This window comes from Belonocnema kinseyi, chromosome 5 (genome assembly GCF_010883055.1).
Source record: "Belonocnema kinseyi isolate 2016_QV_RU_SX_M_011 chromosome 5, B_treatae_v1, whole genome shotgun sequence".
NCBI classification, from domain to species: domain Eukaryota; kingdom Metazoa; phylum Arthropoda; class Insecta; order Hymenoptera; family Cynipidae; genus Belonocnema; species Belonocnema kinseyi.
The window spans coordinates 120337160-120358184 of NC_046661.1; the positions used below are offsets into that span (position 1 = coordinate 120337160).

The window sequence follows — 21025 nt, forward strand, 5'->3', positions numbered from 1 at the left end:
TTATATACATACTAGCCTTCTTGGACCAGTGAATGATCGTCCGGATTTCTTGGACATTCATCGCCTCGCCCAATGACCTACCTGTCACGTCGGATTCGTGAAAGAATGTTTTGACGGATCTCAAATCAAATAGGAGAAACAAAATAAAATTTCTTTAAATTATTACCTCAAGCGTACCACTCACACATCCTTCATCTTTTCTAAATCGAACCAGGATAGTAAATTTAATGAGAAAGTACACTGGAAACTGGATTTATGCACGGTTTCGGTTGTAGCCTTGGACACAAATACAGGGACTCAGAATATAAACAGACAGGGCCGTGAAAACGATTTTTGTTGGATTTGGAGGTCTCTGCAATCGAATGATTAAATCCATCAGATTGTTTTAATTTCTCCAAAAATCTACTTCAACTCTTATTAAAGTCTTATTAACCTATCCGAAATCTTTGCCAAATATTTAAAAAATTTTAAATCGTTAAAATCTATCCGAAATATTTGAAATCTTTGAAAAATCATTGAAATGCTTATACAATTTTTTTAATATATTTGAAATATTGGGTAGATTTTTAAATTGTTGAAATTTTTTAAAACTATTCGAAGTTTGTGCGAAATATTTGACATTTTTTAATAATCATTGAAATATTTGTAACATTTTTAAAATATTAGATAATATTCGTGAAATTATTGAAATCTTTGCGAAATCATGTATGCATTTGTGTAATTTTTTAATCTATCCGAAACTTTGTAAAATCTTCGAAATATTCGAAATCTTTTAAATGTTTGGGAAATCATAAAACACTCTGAAAATATTTTTGAAATATTTGGTATATATTTGAAATCGTTGAAATCTTTTCGAAATCATGGATCTTAGAAAAGCATTTAAATCTTTGTGAAATATGCAAAATATTTTGTAATATTTGTGAAATTCTTTAAATAGCAATCTTTGGGAAATCATTAAAAAATCTTTAGAAATCTTTGCAATATTTTTTAAACATTTGTCAAATTATTGAAAACTTTTTTAAATCATTGGGAACTAATTTATCCCTTTGTGAAATCTTTTAAATCTATCCGAAATCTTTGTGAAATCATTTACTTAATATTTTTAATATTTTCGAAATATTTGGTCTTATGTGTAACAATGATTGAAATCTTTGTGAAATCTTTTGAAAATCATTGAAGTCTTGGTGAAATAAAGAATCTATCTTTGGTAATATTTTTGTAATTATTGAAATCTTTGGGAAATCATTTACGTCTTTCTAAAATCTTTGCGAAATATTTGAAACCTTTTATATCTTTGAGAAATTATTGAAACCTTTCTGAAATCCTTGGAAACTTAGCGAGGAAGCCTTTAAAATTTTTGAAATATTAGGTAATATTTGTGAAATTATTCAAATATTTGGGAAATCATTTATGTATTTGTAAAATCTTTTAAATGTATCCAAAATCTTTGCGAAATATTTTAAAACTATGAAATGTATGAGAATTCATTGAGATTTTTGTGAAATCTTTGGCAATATAAATGCTAAACCTGTATTTATTATTATTATTTATGTACAATTTGTTTTTATTATGTTATTATTATACCATATACGATGTGAATCATTCAATATTACAATTTTATTCTGCTGCCCCAACCTAGAGAAAAAAGTCCACGCCCCTTCTGGGACAATCAGTTCTAGGACAGCATAAATCAAGTGTACTGGAATCCAGGTGCCCGTGTATCTTTTGCACAAATATTTTTCTATAATTGCAACAGATTAAAAATTGATGGGGGCAGTGTGTGGCGTCCTACAGAAACTAATAATTAGTTTTATGTGTATTTTTTGTCACTGGGTTTTTGGTGTCTTCACTTAACAAGAAAAAAAGAAAAAAAAGTAAGCGTTGAGAATCGCCTTTTTCGTATGTGCTGTAGTTATGTGGTATTGTAGTATATACGAGTACGGATGGCAGTGTGCTCAACGAGGCAGAAGACTTTTAGGTCCTCGTTTTCGGCTTTCGGGACCGAACTCGTCGGGGTATAACCGGGTATACCTACACTCCAAGGACACACTGGTAATCCGAGCTGAGAGGCCCCATGCCGTGAAACGATTTGGGGTCTTTTAAAAACGTACCATTTCACCGTCTACATTCCAGTGCGCACATGTAAGCGCGTATATTCGCTGAGGCCGCTCAATTGATTCATCGCGCGAAACTTGGCCCATCGCTCGAATTAAGAGTCGAGGTTACGAAAATAAAATAACAGAAAAAAAAAAGAAAAAAACTTGAAATATTCGTCAGACTGATCTCTGAGACCAGGGATAACAGAAAAATAGACGCTCGAGGATTCTCCGACGTAAATGAGTTTCTGGAATAATAAATCGAAAGAGGAAATTTCATAAGTTAACTTTTTATTTCAAGCTAAGAGAAAAGATATATCAAATGCGACGTCAAATCTTGTATAAAATATTTCACGTCATGCAGTAATATTAATTAAGAAGTACAAGTGCTGACCGCAATTATAGTCTGTAATATTCTCGAAAGATTAACACTAAACAATCTGTTACAAACCTAAAAAAAAAAAAAAAATTAAGAAATTCGATGAAAAGCCAAAGACTTGGTGCATTTATGTCCGAGAAAGTACATTCAAAGTGGTCCCTGGAGCGGGCAATGAACCGGAATTTGTTGAGACCGGGATAACCATATAATAGTGACTACATTTTATCCTTGAATTTCACAAAATTTCATTAGGTGACTATTAACTTAACATAATTCCGTTTGCGGAAGAAATCGACTTTTTTCAAACCTTTTTTTTTATTGATTGACATGTTTTTTTAATTTTTAAGTAAAATTTTGTAATTATAAGATTTTTAATAATTTTTTTTACACAAAATTCGCTTTTTCTTGAATTTTATTGAATTTTCATCTGTTGAGAAATGAAGTTTCAATTTTCTTTAATTTTCAATTGTTGAACATTCAAGACAAAAGAGAATTTTGCATTAAAAACAAGTGTAAAGAATGTTATATTTACATTGTTTTACATGCAATTTAATAAACATTTCAATCTTTAAAAAAAGTGTGAAAAAAGTTGATTTTTTTTAATGGGTCGTCAATGGCAAATAGTGATTTATCAAATTAGTAGTCATCTAATTGACTTTCAGATACGCAATTTATAAGATATAAAATACTTCAAACTCTGAGCATTGCCTTGTTAAATTCTGAAATTTTAAAAAATTAAACTATGTACAGATTTTAACGTTAAAAATGGAATATTTTGAATTTTCTAACGTATTCAATTTGATATTGTTTCATTGCATTTTTTAAAATATTTAGAAATATTTCACTGTTTATTTAAAATGATGAATTTTAAATTAAATATTAAAAACTGAACAATTTAAAATTGAATTGTTTGACATAGACTTGATCTTCAAAATTTCAGTGTTAATAGAAAATTTGAACGTTACAATTTTAATTGTTCCATTTTTTTAATTTCAAGTGAATGTGTTGATTTTCTATGTATAAATAACAATGGAAAACTATTAATTTAAAAAAGAGTTATTTAAAAAATTGTAAATATTAAATTTTTAATGTTTATAACTTCAAATTGTTTAAAACGATATAATTTTTAACATTAAAAAATGCATGGATTCATTCTTCAAAGTAGAGCATTGAAAATGATGCGTGGATTTATGCTTTTCACCCAGACATCTTGAAAATATTTGAATGTAGGAAAGTTGAAAATTTTAATTTTTGCAGTTTAACGGCATTCAATTTAAAACTGTTTAATTGGAAATTGTTAAAATTAAAATTATTGATCCTTTCAGTACAAAGTTTCTGAATTAAAAATGTCTGAAGCTTCAATTTTAAAAGTTTGAAATCCGAAAGAGATCCACTTCGATTGTTTTAATTTGAAGTTCAAATTTTTTAACTTGAATGACCGTGAACAGTTTTTGCGAAACGGGAAATGACCCCGCTTCAAAATGACGAAAAATTTCCGCAGTATTAAAAATGTGATTTTTCGGTCTGGTATGGACCAAATCTCGTAATATAGGTCTTATTCGACGCGGAATTTTATTATCTTTTAAACAGCTACACTCGCTTTTCGTTATCTTTATTCTTTTAAGAGTTGCGTGCTAAAAAAATACAGGAAAGTTTTTAATAAAACCTTTCGCAATTATAAGATCAGTAGTGCTTTTGGTTGTTTTTGAATTAATTTCATTATCAGTTTGCTTCGTCCTCAGTAGAGCAAGCATCTTATCCAACGTGGGAGAGAGCGTACCTCTAATCATTGCCTTATCTCAACATGCTTCTCTTCAACACGGCTACCGTGTTACTGGAATGTCCTAAATTCGTATTTGACTCGTGAACGAACATTTCTGAAGTCACCGATCTCGAAAATATTACATCCAAATGATAGCGTTACATGTTGTCACATAGATTCCAAGAGCTGAATATTTAAAATTTTAAATTATTTAAATTTTAAATTTATGCATAATGATTATTTTCTCATATTTGTAGGAATTAAGTAAATGAACGAGAAAATTAGTTTAGATATAAAGAAAATTCAAATTGTCTTTCCACCACTGTGTTTGTAGAAGCTAAAAGCCGTCAGCCTTTACTTTACTCTCTTATCAGCTTAACGTATTGACACTTGTATGCGTTTGTTCGAGGTTTCTTAATGATTTGATACATATATTCCTGCAATTTTCACATTTAGATTTTAGTTTTCGTTACTATTTTTTCTTTCCTCCTTCAATATTTCGTACTGATATAGATTATTTAACTGAAAATTCCACAAAAGTATTCAAGTTTGCTTCGCACACATTTTGTGTACTTGATAATTTAAAGATAATGTTTGTACAGCTGGATAGGTGAACATATACGTGTGCAAGATTCAACAACCTACCTCATATAAAATATGTGTGTACTTTAATTACTATAATTATAAAATTGCTACAATCATCTCGAACGTTAAATACTTAATGGTATGCATTAGTAAAACTCCACCAAATAAATGTATTAAAATAGATAGCTCGTGATAAAACCTGCATTTTACTCTATTTCAGTGTTATCTTATAATGTAGATTTCAATCATAAATGCTTAATGTAGCAGTTATGTACGAGAAAAGTGCTTGAGCAAGTTTTGAAATAACTTTAATCAGCAATTACTGCTTTGAAAATATTCGACATGTTTCTAGTAAAATAAAGCATGTTTTTATGGTTGAATGGAAAAAATCAAATTTAATGATGCTACAATTATGTCGTGCCTTTAGTCCAGACAAGAGTCGTTCGAAAATGTTGGTTTAAGTTGAATTTAACAGTTTTTCAATCATTTATGAAGCGCAGCTTTTAATCATTTGTCGAGTGATATTATTTAAAAAATGCAAAAATTTGAATATTTGACCAATTATTCTCGTAGTCACGTAGTGGGTTGTCATGGAGACATGTCATGATGGCCTATTCTTTAATCTCCAAATAATTAACCGTACACAATTAAAGATAATAGTTTAGTGCATAAATAGTTTAATTTTGAGTTCTCAACGTTAGAGTTTGTTTTATTTTTATGTTCGACAGAGAACTTTTGTAATCTCTGATCCATAAATGATGACGAGTGATGCTGGGAGGCTGACGTCGATGAACGGCATACAAAAGGGTTGTTCGATAAGCAGGTGACAATCCTCTTGCGGCCATTTTTGAGGCGCTAAGCCTCATGGGTTCTGCTCTCTCTTTCGCTTTTTCGATAGAGGCACGATAGAGTCTTTGTGACAAAAGGCCCGCACGCTGCGTTGCGGGATTATTCTGTACTTATTCCGCATTGTGCGCATACATGTGGTACCACCCATTTGTCGTGACTGCGCATGTGCAGTGCGGAAGCACGCAGAGAATTGCGTGTGTAATGTGCATTCCAAGTCGATCAGGGAAGGTAACAAATGCATGTGTCGTTTAAAGGACACCATTGTACTCGTCATTTTTCGACGTATTTTGATACCAGTAACTCACTCTCGATCAATGCCTGACAAAGGTAAACGGTCACATGAGCTAGACAACTTTCCTAATTTCACAATGGTTCAAATTCATTTATGTGATGTGAGTGCAATTCTAATAGTTGCTTTTTAGACAATATACCAATTTAGTATATATTAATTAAAACAAGGTTATATAAGTATGAAATGTGACAAATATAAAATTTCAATAAAAGAACGCGATTGTGTAAGATTTTTAACTTTATTGAAATAATAAGAAGGCAATATTGTGAAACTCGTAAGTACACTACGTCACCTCGACCAACACAACGGAGTTTAAAAATGAAAAAAAATAGAATTATTTACACGCTATATCCATTGTACTTTACTTTATTCGCGTTAAAAATAATCCTTTGAATGTATACATTCGCAGAAATAATACTATCTTATTAGTCAAACACTCAATTATTAATTCAATTAGTAGAATTTACACTAATTCAGATTTGGATAACGCTGACGATTGTGTAATTTTTGTTCACGCCTGTTTCAACTTTATTTTTACTGTGAAAACTTCCACTGTCGACAAGATAATTACATTTTTCATTTGTTGTATACATTTTTTGTATAAAACTGATGAAAATGATCAATGTTTTGTCCACTATACGTATATAAACTATATACATATAACTTTTTCACCTGGGCAGTTTTATTTTCAATGTTTTTTCAGATTTGTCGACGTTTGCACAAATATCATTTTAACTGCAAAGTCTTTAATGCCTGGTCCAACTTGTTGACGTTTTTTTTTCATTTTTTTACTTCTGAACCAATTTGTTTTACACTGTGCAAACTTGTTGACATCTGACCCAACTTTATTTACACTGTGCAAACTTGTAGTCACTGCTCAAACTTGATGTCGCCTTCGCTAGGGTGCTGTTGAAGTCTCTATTAATTTGCGCCAACTTTTGGTTTGTTTTCTTTTTCTACGTAAACTTATGATAGACTAAAGATTATTATATTTAATTTTTACACTGAATGTGAGATTATTCAATTGACAGGCTAAAAGAGTTGAAATGTGCCCAGTGCGTAGGCTATGTCTGATTTGGAATCTATAATACTTGAAAAAAAAAAGAGTTGAACACTTCTATGTCCTGCATATTGTATAATATGTAACCTTTTCAAGGAAGTCTGAGGGTAAAAGGGGCGATAGAAAGAATAAGACTGCTCGTTTTAATGCCATTGTAAATCGATCTATTCAATAGGTCTTCCATTATCCCATCGTGGGCTGCTTATGTGCCCTGTGGAGTACTGTTCCGAATACCGCGGTCCCTCGACGCGCCACGCTGTGCGCTTTGCGACGTGACACACGTGGTATCCCGCTGCGCATTGTTGTGCCCTTTTTTAATCTAACCTCTAAAACGAGACGCGCGTTCCATTTTTGGTTTATTCAAAACGCCTCTTGTGCGTCCAATCGAAAACAATACCTTCTGTTTTGTATTTTAATCATCTAGAAACAAAGTTGCAAAGTTTGGGTGACCTGTATGAAAATTCATCTACCTTTACAAAGTAACTTATTAATATTTGTACCAAAAGGCTCATATGAAAGTATAATAAAAGTCGAATTACAATTAAAACACCAGCTTTGGGTAATGGGTAGCATTCAACCAATTCTCACGGTATGGAGTCTCTTCTCAAATTTCAGAAGGGCATTAAGCGTGATCAGAAGTCGAATATGGATTACGATAGCTGTTTGTAGGTTTTAATTGTAATTCAAAGTCAATTAGATGGGGCACGTTGATGAAAGATGTTTAGTCACCACGCGGAAACATTATTGCAGACCGGTTTCCTTGGCAATGCGAGTGCCATTACCCAGAAACATTCACATTTGTGTTGCATAAATGTATAACAGAAAGTTCTGCTACGTACATCAAGAGAGAGAGAGAGAGAGAGAGAGAGAGTGAGTGAGAGGGTTGGGGGTGGGGGGGGGGAGACATTTTATACAAACACAGATATAGATGCTGCACGTGGCACAGTTGTTTACTTTTTTTTTTCTCACAAACGTAACAATTATTGGCGTTATCATCCATGTTTCTCACATATTGTTGACAATGCGATCCCCTCTCCTCTCATACATTATCTCATTAACTGTCGAAATAAAAATCTTGATAAGGGGGCTACACTAAATGTTGTACCTTGTACTCACCTAAATCATTTCTCTATGAATAAAATTCGTATATTCTAGATCTTTTCGTTCCTGGAGCAGATAATATGAACCGTGGTAATTGAGCATAGCCACCTGTTCAGGGCATCTAAATCAATTTCTTATTACCTTCGTAATCGAACGTGGTCATGGAAATGATTACAAGTTTATGGCGGCATATCAGTTCCTAGTAGCTTATGGGCCTCTCAAGAGTTTAATTTACGATCGCCCCTATCGACGAGCGAGAGCCATCGTCTCTCTTCCACTCCATGAATCAAAAGTTCAAGGTCGTCCGTCACTTTTGCGACAAGTTTCGCTGGGGTCGTGGGGTCATTCCGGAAACATGTTGGGTGTGGGTGTTTGAGTCAGTCGTGTGCGTGGATGTTGCTTGCTGGTCTGCTCGAGTGTCGAGAAGGTTCGTACCTCGTGATGCCCCGTTGGGATTTATTGGCGCAATTAGAATGCACCTCGGGGGCATTAAACCCTCGTAAAACGTTGGACCGCACTGACGGGCTGACTAATGCCTACGACAGAGAGCACGCGTGCTACCTGGTTTCCACTCTTAAAACTCTACAATCTTCACAGAAGATATTCCTGTCCAGGAACAGGAGAAAACGAACGAGCTTGGGGAAGACTTTAGTAAACCGCCATTTTTAAAGTTGGTCGTAAAAAAACCGACGAATTTAAGGCAACGAGACTCAGCTTTATTGAGGTTTACTGCGGATCATGTTATAACGAGGCGTAAAATACCTTGTACTTTATTTTCCTGAAGATTGAGCATGTGTTAAAATACGTGTCGTTGACATCTGTTCCTCAATATTCACGATTTAATTATGATCTGGGTTCGAGGCTAAACGATCGTTCGATAATAATAATTTTTTTCTCTAATTTCGACCATTTTTTCGAAGATTTCATTATAAATAATTAATTCGGACCTAAGGCTTTTAATTTTCGTTCTTCTCGGTGTGTGGTATAAAATAATCGCCAGTGGGCCAAAAGGTTATCGAATCGAACCTGGACGTTAAAGCGGGTACGAGAGAGAGGAAGAGAGAAAAAGAAACGTAAACAAGCCTAAAGCTGGATTATCATAATCGCGACACTCTCTTTCGTCTCTTTTGCCTGGTTATTGTAGTCAAATTGCTTTTATTGTAGTAGTCATATTGTACCGTTGTCACATTACGTAAGAGACATTTGTTCTTGATCAGAAGGAGCGGTACTCAATTCGTAAATGTCACTACATCCTAAAGCCAACGCTGTTTACCCAGTGATAATATAATACAATACTGCCGTTCTATGGGACAACGGCAGTAACTACAAAATCAGCGAAGGGAGAAAATCGATAAAAATGCTTTAATCGGATTTAACCTATTCCGCTTAATTTACTATATGGGTTAAATGGGAGATTTACAATCAGATTTTTTTCCTACAAAACATTTTTTTTTGCGTTTTGCGGTCGAAAATAATCTACACGTATTTTTTTATTTCAATGTGATACTCGAAAATCTTAGGAGATATGATTTTTCAAAATTTTGTAATTGGGAAAAATTATTTGCTTTCTATCGCTTACTGTAAAAGAAGTTTTGCATAGAAAAAATTATTCTTGTACTGAAAATACGCATTCACCCACAATCTTTGCAAAATAGTTTAACATGCCTGCTGCTTTTTGTTTTCATAATAATATAGTGTATTTTCATAAACAATTTGGTTTATTGGGAACTTGAAACATTTTTTTCCCTTTTTTACCATACAATTTTTGTCCAAGATTCTCAAATATGCAGGAAAAATGTCAGAATGGAGAAATTAAAACTCCAAGTTCTACGAATTTTGTCACGCGACGTCGTCGAAGTATGCTCGCTAGCTCACTCACTGCAACGTGAAAAAATTTTCTAAGTTCAAAATAAATAAAGTTGTTCATAAAAATGCACTAATTTTTATGCAAAAAAGCAACAGGAGGTATGTTATGCTATTTTACAAAGCTTGTGGGTAAATGCGTATTTTCGGTACAAGAATAATTTTTTCTGTCAAAAACTTCTTTTACAGTGAGCGATTGAAAGCAAATGATTTTTCTCGAATACCAAATTTTGAAAAATCAGATCTTGAGATTTTCGAGTATCACATTTAAATAAAAAAATACGTGAAAATGAAGCATCAAAAATTGGTAATTGATACTTAAAAATGCAGATACTGCCGCTACATGTGTGAGCTGTTTTTGTAAATCTGTTCATAAAAGTCAATACAAATATTGATTGAAAAAAAACTCAAATGACAACTGAAATTTGAATTAAAATTTTCTAGCAAAGATTTTTCCTCCGACTTTTCAATGTGAGATTCCTCTTTTCGCTTGAATGCCGTTGAAAATGGCATGGTAGCGGTTCTTGCTGATGCCAGCATCGAGAATTGCGCGCTTCTTCAGTCGAGAGACCAAGGGTTATTCTCGCTTTAAATGCTGAATGAAAAAAAAACTATGAAGAAAAAGTTTCTTTTTTGCAGTGCCCCTGCCAACGTCGTGTCAATAATGTCAGGAATTCGATGAGAAACTAACATACATCAGATAACAGTTGAAGAGAGAGAGAGAGAGAGAGAGATGAAACTTATATTTTGTGAATATAAATGTAAAAAATAGTGTTCAGTTTTTACAGTAAAGTGTAGAGGAAAGAAATGTTCTTATCTCTTAATCTTTGATTCCCAGGCAATTTGGAGAGCTAGTTTCGCAGGTATAGTCTTTTCTAATTTACAAAAGATAAAAGTCAAGGTTATCACTTTCTTGATCTTTGCTGGTCGAGTCAGGGAAAGTTGGGATAACCAAAGTTTATGGAGTTTGAAAACGGTTGGTATGCCTGTTGTATTATTTTACAGCATCCTTGAGAACCTGGACCACTCGGGATTAGACACCAGGCTACCAGAGAAAGTCTCCTTTTCTTTTATTCGCTGATTGCCTCTTCTGAGAATATTTTCCTTCTAGTAGGACAAAACGACAGACGTTGCAAGAGCCATAAGGAACATATATCTGCGTGTGAAAATAGCAAACTTGAATAACATGCATCACTCTCAACAGGAAAAACATTCCAGACGAGACGATATTTAAACCTCGAATTTATTTACAGCAATATGTATAATTTATAAGTGAGAAGCAGAGGAGAAGTCCATGTTTTCATGCTGTTGAGAAGGATTTCGCTTTTGAATCTTTTTTTTTTTAGAAATGTCTGCTATTTTCATGATTGCACTGAGCAATCCAATGAGGGCTATTATTAACAAAAGGTTTTGCTTTGAAATGAATAGTCCAATGTTCCCCTCGATTATAAGGTAAAAGCTTCGCAAATTTGCCCAGAGGAAAGTTGGTTGGGCAATCTTCAAAGGTCGGTGTTTTGTTTTTCCAATAATTTTTATCGGCGAGTTTGTGTGGTTTCTAAGATTGGAAGAGGGAGAACTGTTTACAATTTGTAATCTGTGTCTACCTGTGGGGCGCTAGCGGTCGCTCGGGGACCGTCGAAAAACGTGAAGCGATCGGTTGCGAGGGACGGGCACAAGACATAGCAAGAAACTAGTCCCCGTACGAAGAGACTTGACAGTATTTTTGTTGAACGTATTGGGAGACACCTTCATTACTATACACTTTCGATGGCGATACGCGAGAGGAACTCCCATTCAGAATTCAACCTCATGAATAATAGCGCATGCGCGATCTGCACTCTCACTCTGGCACAAAGTTTGGCCCACGTGTTCGTAATGGAAACAGAAATTCACTTCATCCCTTTCTTATTGTCTCTTCAATGTAATCTTTATAATGTGTAGCATATCCATCCATATAACTGGCTGCAGACAATTTCTCAATTAAAAATTGGACTGTATATTATAGTTATGATTTTTCTATTAGATTATCATGATATATCCGGGAAACACTTATTTTCATTCATGAAGTGAGCAAATTAATTTAGAATCTGGAAGATTATACTTTTATAATGCATATTGTAGTTACGCTAATTATAAAGATTGCGGGTGCGAAGTTTGAATGTTTCTGGGTGATATAATCATTCGTATATAATGTGCTTTTAGAATCGCAATTATAAGGCTTTTTTCTGTTACAGATCAGACAAGAGAAGCCTTACTACATAGCAGACCCGGAGGTGGATTCTTTGGTGAGTTAATATTGCCTTATTTGTAGAAATACTGTCTTGTATATATATTCTCAAGTTGTTACATGTGGTTTTTGTGGAAACTAATATAATAAAATTTGGGATATCTCGTTTACTGTCAGCGTTTTCTCTATCGGAAAATAATATTTGCTGACAAATTTGTTGAATTTAGTTTGCTAGTTTTTGTAGCGAGGACAGATGGTCTTCTCTGAAAGCAGCTTTCTTTTTAAATCGCGTTTATATTGATCATGTAAGGTGTTCGCGTAAGAACATATGGTGCGCATATTTTTTTCTAGTCTTTTCGAGGGATCTTAAAAACACGAAGAAGGAATATTTCAAATAGCCCTGTCCTTCTGCTCTCTTCTTCTCTCTGCGGTCTACGTTTTCTGATCGAGATAAGATTGAGAAGTGGGCCTTTTAAATACACTCAGGAAGATTCAAGAGGACGCTCATCCCATTTAAAATGTACCCACGTGATTCTGAATATAATATCCTGTTTAGTATTGGGCAACAGAAAAATCTCTCCTTTCGCATTTGAAAATATAATGTCAATATAGAAATTGTTGAGAAAATTCAATTTATTAAAGATCAATGGTTTAACAAATAATCGCAGGCACAACACTTGCAGGCGTGGCGAATGTGGTACGTATTTTGAATTTTTTTTCTAATTGTGCAGTCACAACTGTCGATTGGCTCCGGACACTGGCGCGAGCCATGTTGAAGGAAGAATACGAGGAAAAAGAAATAAACGAGAAGAGAATATTATGTACTTTGCCGCGAAAGAACGCGCGAGCAAGACCGTCTCACTTGGCTCCCCTTACTTGCATTATGCATCCGCATCTGGTATAGTTATGAGGACGTGCGGGACGATGGCGCAGAAAAACGAATGTCATCTAAATTGTAAAAGGCTGCGGAAAAACTTCAGAAAGGACGAGGAATGTCTACGTATTGCAGCAGTCCTGATTTCAGAATTTTGATGTTTGTTTTAAAATATTGTAATCTGACAAACCTGAATAGATAGCAAAGCTTATATGTCTTTTGATAATAAAATACAATAGAAAGATTTTTTAAGAATTTTTACCAGCTTCCACTTTAGTTTTTTTTTTATTTTGATATATAGGCATATAAAAAGAGCATAGTGAAGAATACGAGTATAGCTTTCGATATCGAATCTTCAGCAAAAAGTGAGAACACAGCAGGTGTTATGAGTAGTAAATCTAAAAAGCTAAATGGCTTTGTACAGAAGTTTAGGTGCGAAGCGCCGTCTCACGAGTCTAGACTCTAGACTAGAGGTTAGAGTTCTGTTGCTGGCATCGTTTTGCGAATGGTATTGCGTCCGCTCCCGGGCAAAGGAGCTTGGCGTGGCTTCATTACGTCCGTGGCAAATCGCAATCTACGAGCAATGAGCTTCTATCGTAAAGAAGAACGAGGCACGTAACGCTGGTAGTTTTTGCTCACCTACTCTTGTCTCTCTTCCTTTTTTCATCTCTTGCGTTCCTTATTCCATTCTGCCAGTCGATCGACTGGGCTTTTTGCCGATAATTTTGCAGAACGGAAAAGTCCTCCCTCTCGAAATTGCCTCCGCTTTCAAACTACTCTACTCTTCTTTAATCTGAGGATGCGTCGTGCTTCATTGCTAACACTCCATTGACCTCTTCTCTTTTTTTTTCTTAAAAATGTTGTTCTCTTCGTCTCCATTCAGAATTGTCGCCACGGTTTACTGATTTTCCGTATTGCATACCTTACGCGCGTTCCTAGCCATATTATGGTATCTTGTACAATTTTTAAAATCTGATTGTAGTATCCTCTCACATTTTTCTCTGAAATTTGAGAAGCAAGCTTGAGTATCGAAATATTATCGATCTTCAGCACGCGTTGTGGTATGCAGTGCCTAAGATCGCGTGCAAAGAGATCGACGACACGCGCGAACGTTACTGAGACTGTGAAGGAGGGTCGTTTCTGATCCTGGCCGCTCTTTGAGTATCCTTGAAATCGAGGATATACCGTTACCAAGTTTCTGCACTCTTGAATAGGATATGTCTTACGACCTTCTGACAAATTATTTTTTACTTCTGAACTATATTTTGTTGCTTTTGGTCCCTTTTCAATAAGTAAATATTGATCCTAATGTAAGTTACTATAGTTAAATTTACCAATCTTTTGTTTGCTCTTGCCGATTCACACGATCATTATTTAAATAGAACCTGTACCACTCTCGAGTCGATGATAGGAGCGACACCATTATAATACATTCTCTGTGTCATATCATTAGCTTTATCGAAAGGAACGTTCCCCACAACGATTCACACTCTTGTTTCTTGTCTGCCTGGCACTTTCATAAGTCAGGGATCTCAGGTGCTCTTCTGAAGAGGATCTTAGTCATGCAGAGCCAATTTTTCGAAGAGAAATAAAATATGTTCTCATATCAACGAACGATAAAAAGAATCTGAAACTTAGCAGCCAGCCTTTCTTCTTAAATAAAAGTAAACGCAAAATCAAAAGAGCTACTTCTTTGAGTAGTAATTATTTTTCAAGCATAAACTGACAATTAGCATCTCATTGGCTCATTTCTTCCATATGTAAATTCAAATGTGAATGTTATTTAAGAGCGGGTAACCGTTGCTTTCTTTCTCGCTCGTTTCGTTTTCATGCGGCGATTTTCCTCGCACGCGTGGGTATAGGTTAGTTTCTCGGTTTGTTTGCTTGTTTTGCACTCCTCGTTGCGAGGCCTCTCGTTTCGTTTACGACGCTCGCGAAGAAGCTGCTCTTAGTTTATCCGCCCACCGAGTGTCACCTCGAGTACTCTCCAGTGCTAAAGTACTTTGGCACACCTTCCTGTATTTATATGGGAATACATGCATATATGCATACTCGAATCAACACCGCCACTGCTTCTATAAACTTTTTGCTCTTTCAGACAATTCGGAAAGAGTTACCAAAAGGAACAATTCAAAACAGGAAATACACAAGAGAATAAAAGGGAAACACGAAGAGGAAGCAAAAGTGCAAAATGAAAAGAATAAAAATAGATGAATATATAAAAAATAATGTTACCTGCAATCAGTATTAGAAAACCCCTAATTGTAACTATATTCTGTATTGGTAAAAAACTGACGCGATACCTGGGCAGTACTGGGACAGTACTCTATAGTCAAAATAATTTGGCGCAGTACAGTGTCATTAGTAAGTTTCTACCTGAGAAACGCCCACGTCGAGAATTCGTCTGTCAGTCGTAGTAACATTATATCCAGGGGCCTCATTTTGCTTGTTTTATATCGCTTTTTGAATTAGAAGAAAGGACCCGGCTGGCAGTCAAGAAATGTGGTGGGACTGCGCGGGGCCTCAACGAGAACTGGGAAGGGGTAAAAGCGAATGTGCAAAGTATAATGTAACAGAGAGACTGCCGAACATTATAGCACCTCTGGTGGTCCATTTTGTTGAGTCACTTATTATCCTAGGAAGGTTAGACCAGATATAGCCTTGTAAGGCCAAAAAAGACGATCAGTATCTTAAATATTTTTGAATGAATCGGTCTATGGAAACGTTCTTCAAAGCTTTAACAATGTCTCTGGGTTCATTTAAATGGGCCTTGTTTTTGAGTTTATTTAAGAATAGCTCGTGTGCACGCTCAGGGAGTTTTATGTCGTTAAAAAAGAGAAAAAAAATTGGGGAGGACCCATGCATGCTCTCGTCCTTTTGGGCTTGTTAAGGCGCTCGTTAAGACGTTAATGTCGCCGAAAATATTCACAAAAATGCAGGTGCACACTAAAGTCTCAAAGACTGTGTTGCTCGTTCAACGTGTTGGAATTCATCACTTTTTCCATTATGACGAAAGGGAAATTATTGTTTTATTACCTATTTTTTGTTTTGTTGTTTATCATGTTTCTGGTTTTGGGTTTTGATTTTTTTGTTTCTCTTTTAGTGTTCTTCGTGCATCCTTAAGCAAAGTCGTGCTAGACCCTATGTTGCGCGTTATGTCGAGTCTCTGGGACTATAAATCTCCGGCTATTAAGACGGTGGACCGCCGTTTGATGGCCCGTGCCATGGTACTATCATCTTAATACAGACGCGCACGTACGAAAGCATTAAATTTCTCTACCAACAAATCATATTTCAAGTTTGCACTTACAATCGTTAGATTCCTGGTAAAACTTATAATTTCAAATTAATGAAATTAGGTTTTTGTGTAGTTGAACTGGATCTGTTACAATTTTAAAAAAAAATGTCTGGACTACTTGACTTTCAAAACACAATTTTCATCCGATTTGAAGTTTAAAAAAAATAAAAATTGATAAAATGCTGCATTTCATGCCAATATTTTACACTACCAAACAATCATATAACCTGCATTAGAGCCAAGCCCCATCCTGGCTCAAAAATTCCCTGTGATCTGATTATGCGTACTCCACATTACTAGCATTTTTTCTAGAGTCATTATGCAAAATTTATTTCTAATCAGTGCTTAAATACATCGCTCTAAATCAATATCAATGCTGAAAACAGTATCCTTAATCAACTGGCAAAAAACAGCGCAAGTAGATACATTTAATATTTTTCTGTCACATTTTCTTCAATTTAATGCTTTTTTTACGATGTTAACACTCAATTGTCGATCAGAAATCAATAATGTATTAATTTTTTGCGTACTTCGGTCATTGAATTAATAAAAAACCATCAATGAAAAACGAGTCACCTTTCTAGCCTCTATAATTCCAATCGTTGTTGGAATTATCCTGTCCGCATAATTGACCTTAATTCGATTACGTGATATTCGAGAAATAGAAAATATGCTTTGAAACGATATCGGGCTCTTTTTGCTAGATTGTTTGTAATTGAAACGACAATGCTCATTCGATTTGTGTCGTTGGAATTAATCGACGATAAAATACAAGTTAAACATTCACTGGTTTATCACTTGACTTGACATTACTTGAGTAATAAATAATTGAACACTTCGGCACGAGGTGTGTAAAGTTCAATGCAATATTATTCTGCACTAAGAAGTTAGTAAATCATAACTATCTACAATTTTATATTAGTGCATTGAAGTTCCCTGAATAAAATCGAAAATATTAATAAATATAAACAGCTTAATGTTTCAATTCCATCTCGCGTTTAAATCAGTGTAATTAAATTACCTTCCTCTCATATAAGATTTATTTACAATTCAAACCGTCATTCCTTCTCCCACTCAAGTGTGTCAATGAAACGTCAATAGATCATAACCTGTAGTGGCTTAATTGAATAAATGACGGATAAAAGTACAGCCTCTGAGATCGTGTTAGATTGGTTTGAAAGATTTATTAAAGAAATGACAAAACCCGTTGACGCCGGCTGGTTTTCTGTCACGTTAACGATATAAGTTATAAAGTGCACTAATCGTCGGGGAATTACTCATGAATGACAAAAGTCGTAATTAACGTGAAAGACATCTGGTAATGAAGTCATCGACTTTTATCGATCAAACTCTTTGATGTGTCCATCTTTAATGTAGAGGAGGGGGACGGGGACTGAGATAGGGCCTCGTGGTAGGGGGACAGTTAGAGGGTGGAGGGCGAGAAGACGTAAATCACGGTTTATCGATAAGCTTCCTCCGCGTGAATGTCGGTCCCTCGTTAATAATTGATACAATTAACGTCCATTCATTAAGCTGGCTACTGCACCAGCCGGCTATCGACCAACGTCAGGCGGGATTTCTGTCGCGTTGATGAAAAAAGTCCTGTTCCTGCATTTATCAGTGTTCCGACAACGAGTAGTCTTGTTTCAATCGTAATTACGTGTTGCCCTTTTTATTTATAATGCAGTGTCATTTGCAATTATTTCCAATTGACATCCTTAAAGAGAGAAATTATACGCAGAAATTAAGAGCTACCACAAACCATGGCAGTGCGATTTCCGGTGGAAATTTACTCCTGGCACTGTACTGCCCTAGACTTTTAGCAGTCCTGCATCTCAGTATTGGAAAACCCTCAACACAAACTATGTTTTGCACCTGCCATAAAAGTTTGTACACTTCGGGTTTGGTACCAGGATAGTTGTTTGCCAATTGTAGGCCTGTGCAGAGCATAGTTATCATCAGGAGTTTTGACAGTATATTATGCACAATATTCTAAGTATAGACACGTATTATAGATAATTATGGATTTCAAATCGTAACTTCACTCACCATGCTCCCCACTTTTTTGTCTATTGCTACCTTCATTATCCTTATTTCTATTTAACGCTACATCGGTTCGCCGCCATGCATATGCTGACTTGGTCTAGAAAGATTTACGACGTCGTAGATTCTGCCGGTGGAAATCGTAGTTAATACACAACCATGCTGCAGTAACTTGGCTCTGGTAGATACGGCATCAGTGGTTAGCATAAAAAGCGCATAAGACAGTGTTACCCTGCTCGTTAATCGAGTATACAATGTGGTGGGAAGACCCAAAGAAGGGGAAATGGGAGTTACAGAACAGACGAGGAAAAATCGAATAAAAAATCTTATTGACAATAGTTTACATCTTTTAATTTTTTTTATGTGAGTTACGTGGTGCAAAGAATTGAGTCCTCTTTGTGCAAATTTAAAATTCGCGCCAATCGTTTTGATAGCCGATAGCACCGTGGTGGCGCTGTCATCTAAAGTAAAAGTACAAACTAAATCTTTATTGTCGCAACGCTGATTATAATTTTAAATTTAGTTACACAGTTCATCCAGGAACATTTGAAAAATTACTGTAACATTGTAATTAACTTTTTTGGGAAATTTTTCAATGAAGTTTCAGAAACTTGAGATTTGGCGAAAGAGTAAGTGAAAGCTGGCATATGGATGTAGATTGGGAATGTTTAGTGTAACATTTCAGTTTGACTGAGTGCCAATAGACTCGTTGACACCGATTGACTCTTCTCGCCGACGGATCAGTATTACGGGTGATCCTTTTGCAGGGCCGATAGCACTGGCTTGTCGAGCACATGCCCGTATACGTCACGCATATACGTGCTATGTATTATGTATCTCGAGCATGGATCACGCACATAACGTAGATGGGCTCATTCCCCGTACATTCTCGCAGCTCACTTACCTCGGCCGCATCGTATGAACGCTCTCTTATAAATAACACCATCTCTTCTCCTTTCTTTCAACCTTTCGTGCTTTTTCTCCGTCTACACATGATCCTCTCAGCTCGTCCCTTTCCTCTCATCTTTTCACCAGACCCAGAAGCGCGATGCGCATAATTATACTCACAGATGGTATTCAAAATTCATAAATGGTACTTTTGAAGGTAGCTTTGCAGTGGGGACACGAAAATTTTGCTGTAAAATAAAAATTTGTATAATTCAATCATGTGTATTTGAAAATATTTTTGTTTCCAAGACCGTCCCTGGGGTATCAGTGTGCAGGACCATCTGTTGCCAGTATAGAGGACACATTGTTGGTGAACGTATTTCGCGCCATTTTTTATGCCCACGGTTTTAGCTTTTCTTTTGCTGCGGCAATATATCCGAGATACCATCTCTTCTTCACGAAGTGGGTTCTGAAGTGCGACTCGTTCGCTGCTCCCTTTCCTCTCGACACTTCACTCGCTCAGTATAATGCGATCGACTGTTCGGCCCACTTGCCGAGCCACTCCAGATCATCCGCCCCCTCTCACCGCTCTTTTTACCACGAAAATAGATCTCAGCCTTTCTGGACTAGTAGATTTTCTGGTTTCCTTAGAGAAAACGATCATAAACTTTCTAGCATTGTTTTGCTGACGAACCTGATTATCACCAGTCTCAACCTAAGGACCTTTATTGCTCGGCCGGGGACTCATAATGGACTCTGTTTCCTAAATATAATTTCAATTAACAATCAAGGTTGCCGTTTCGCTTAATTGAATCGCCACTTGAGTTCCAGATGACCAATACCGAGTTTACTCGACCGTTCTAAGAGTGAAGCCTCGACAGAGAAAATGGCATCCAACCGAATTAATTGTCGTGAATCGCAAAATGATGCGAACCGAGATCTTTTTCTCGATGCACGCATGTGGGCTAAGTCCGATCGACGACCTGTCGGGCTGCGAGAATTGTTACTTTTTCTTATTCGAAGGTAGGAATTATATTGGCGTGAGACATTCCTTCATCGATCATTGCTCATTACATAAACATGATTTTGCACTAATGTGTCATGTATTGCCTGCAGAAATAATTTGGCTTAAATATTAGTCTCATTAATACTGCTATCTTTAATCTCATTTCCTTAATAAACCTTCATCACTGTTGTTAAAAATTCAGAACATATCAGAATGTACATAAACAATTTCTAGGATAATTCGTAGAACATTAGCGACTTTGGTTCACATTTTAAGGACGCAGATGATAAATTTATTGTACGAGTGCTGATAGGTCGAATAGAGATATTTATTGACGCTGGCACCTTTTTTTGCAGGCTGTCGATACAAATGTATTGCGCGTCTCACATAGTCGATACATTATACTAGTGGCGAGATACGTGGGAAGAAAAATGTACCTCGCGTCATTAATTACAATAATGACCGTCGCCAGCCATGTACATATGCACGAGCGCGTGTCTTCGCAAAACGTGAAACACTAATCGCGTATAATTCCTGGATGAGAGCACTATTTTTAATTAATTATTCACAATTACGCGCAGAGATTAAATAAACTTGTTACCATAATGAATTATTCAGTTTCTATTTTGTAGAATTGTCCATAAAGGGCAAAATTATCCCCTCAACTTTCGTACTTAATTAAAGTGTTTATAATGAAATAAT

At 35.6% G+C, this 21025-nt stretch overlaps 1 protein-coding gene across 4 annotated transcripts in view; it reads left to right on the forward strand.

The window, feature by feature from the left end:
• The window catches only part of LOC117172358 (homeobox protein homothorax), a 417138-nt gene that overhangs the window by 17287 nt on the left and 378826 nt on the right, over window positions 1-21025 (forward strand). For all 4 annotated transcript variants that reach the window (XM_033360195.1, XM_033360196.1, XM_033360197.1 and 1 more), the window contains exon 4: window positions 12222-12272. In XM_033360195.1, the coding sequence (XP_033216086.1) occupies window positions 12222-12272 (51 nt within the window). The remainder of the gene's footprint in view (window positions 1-12221; window positions 12273-21025) is intronic.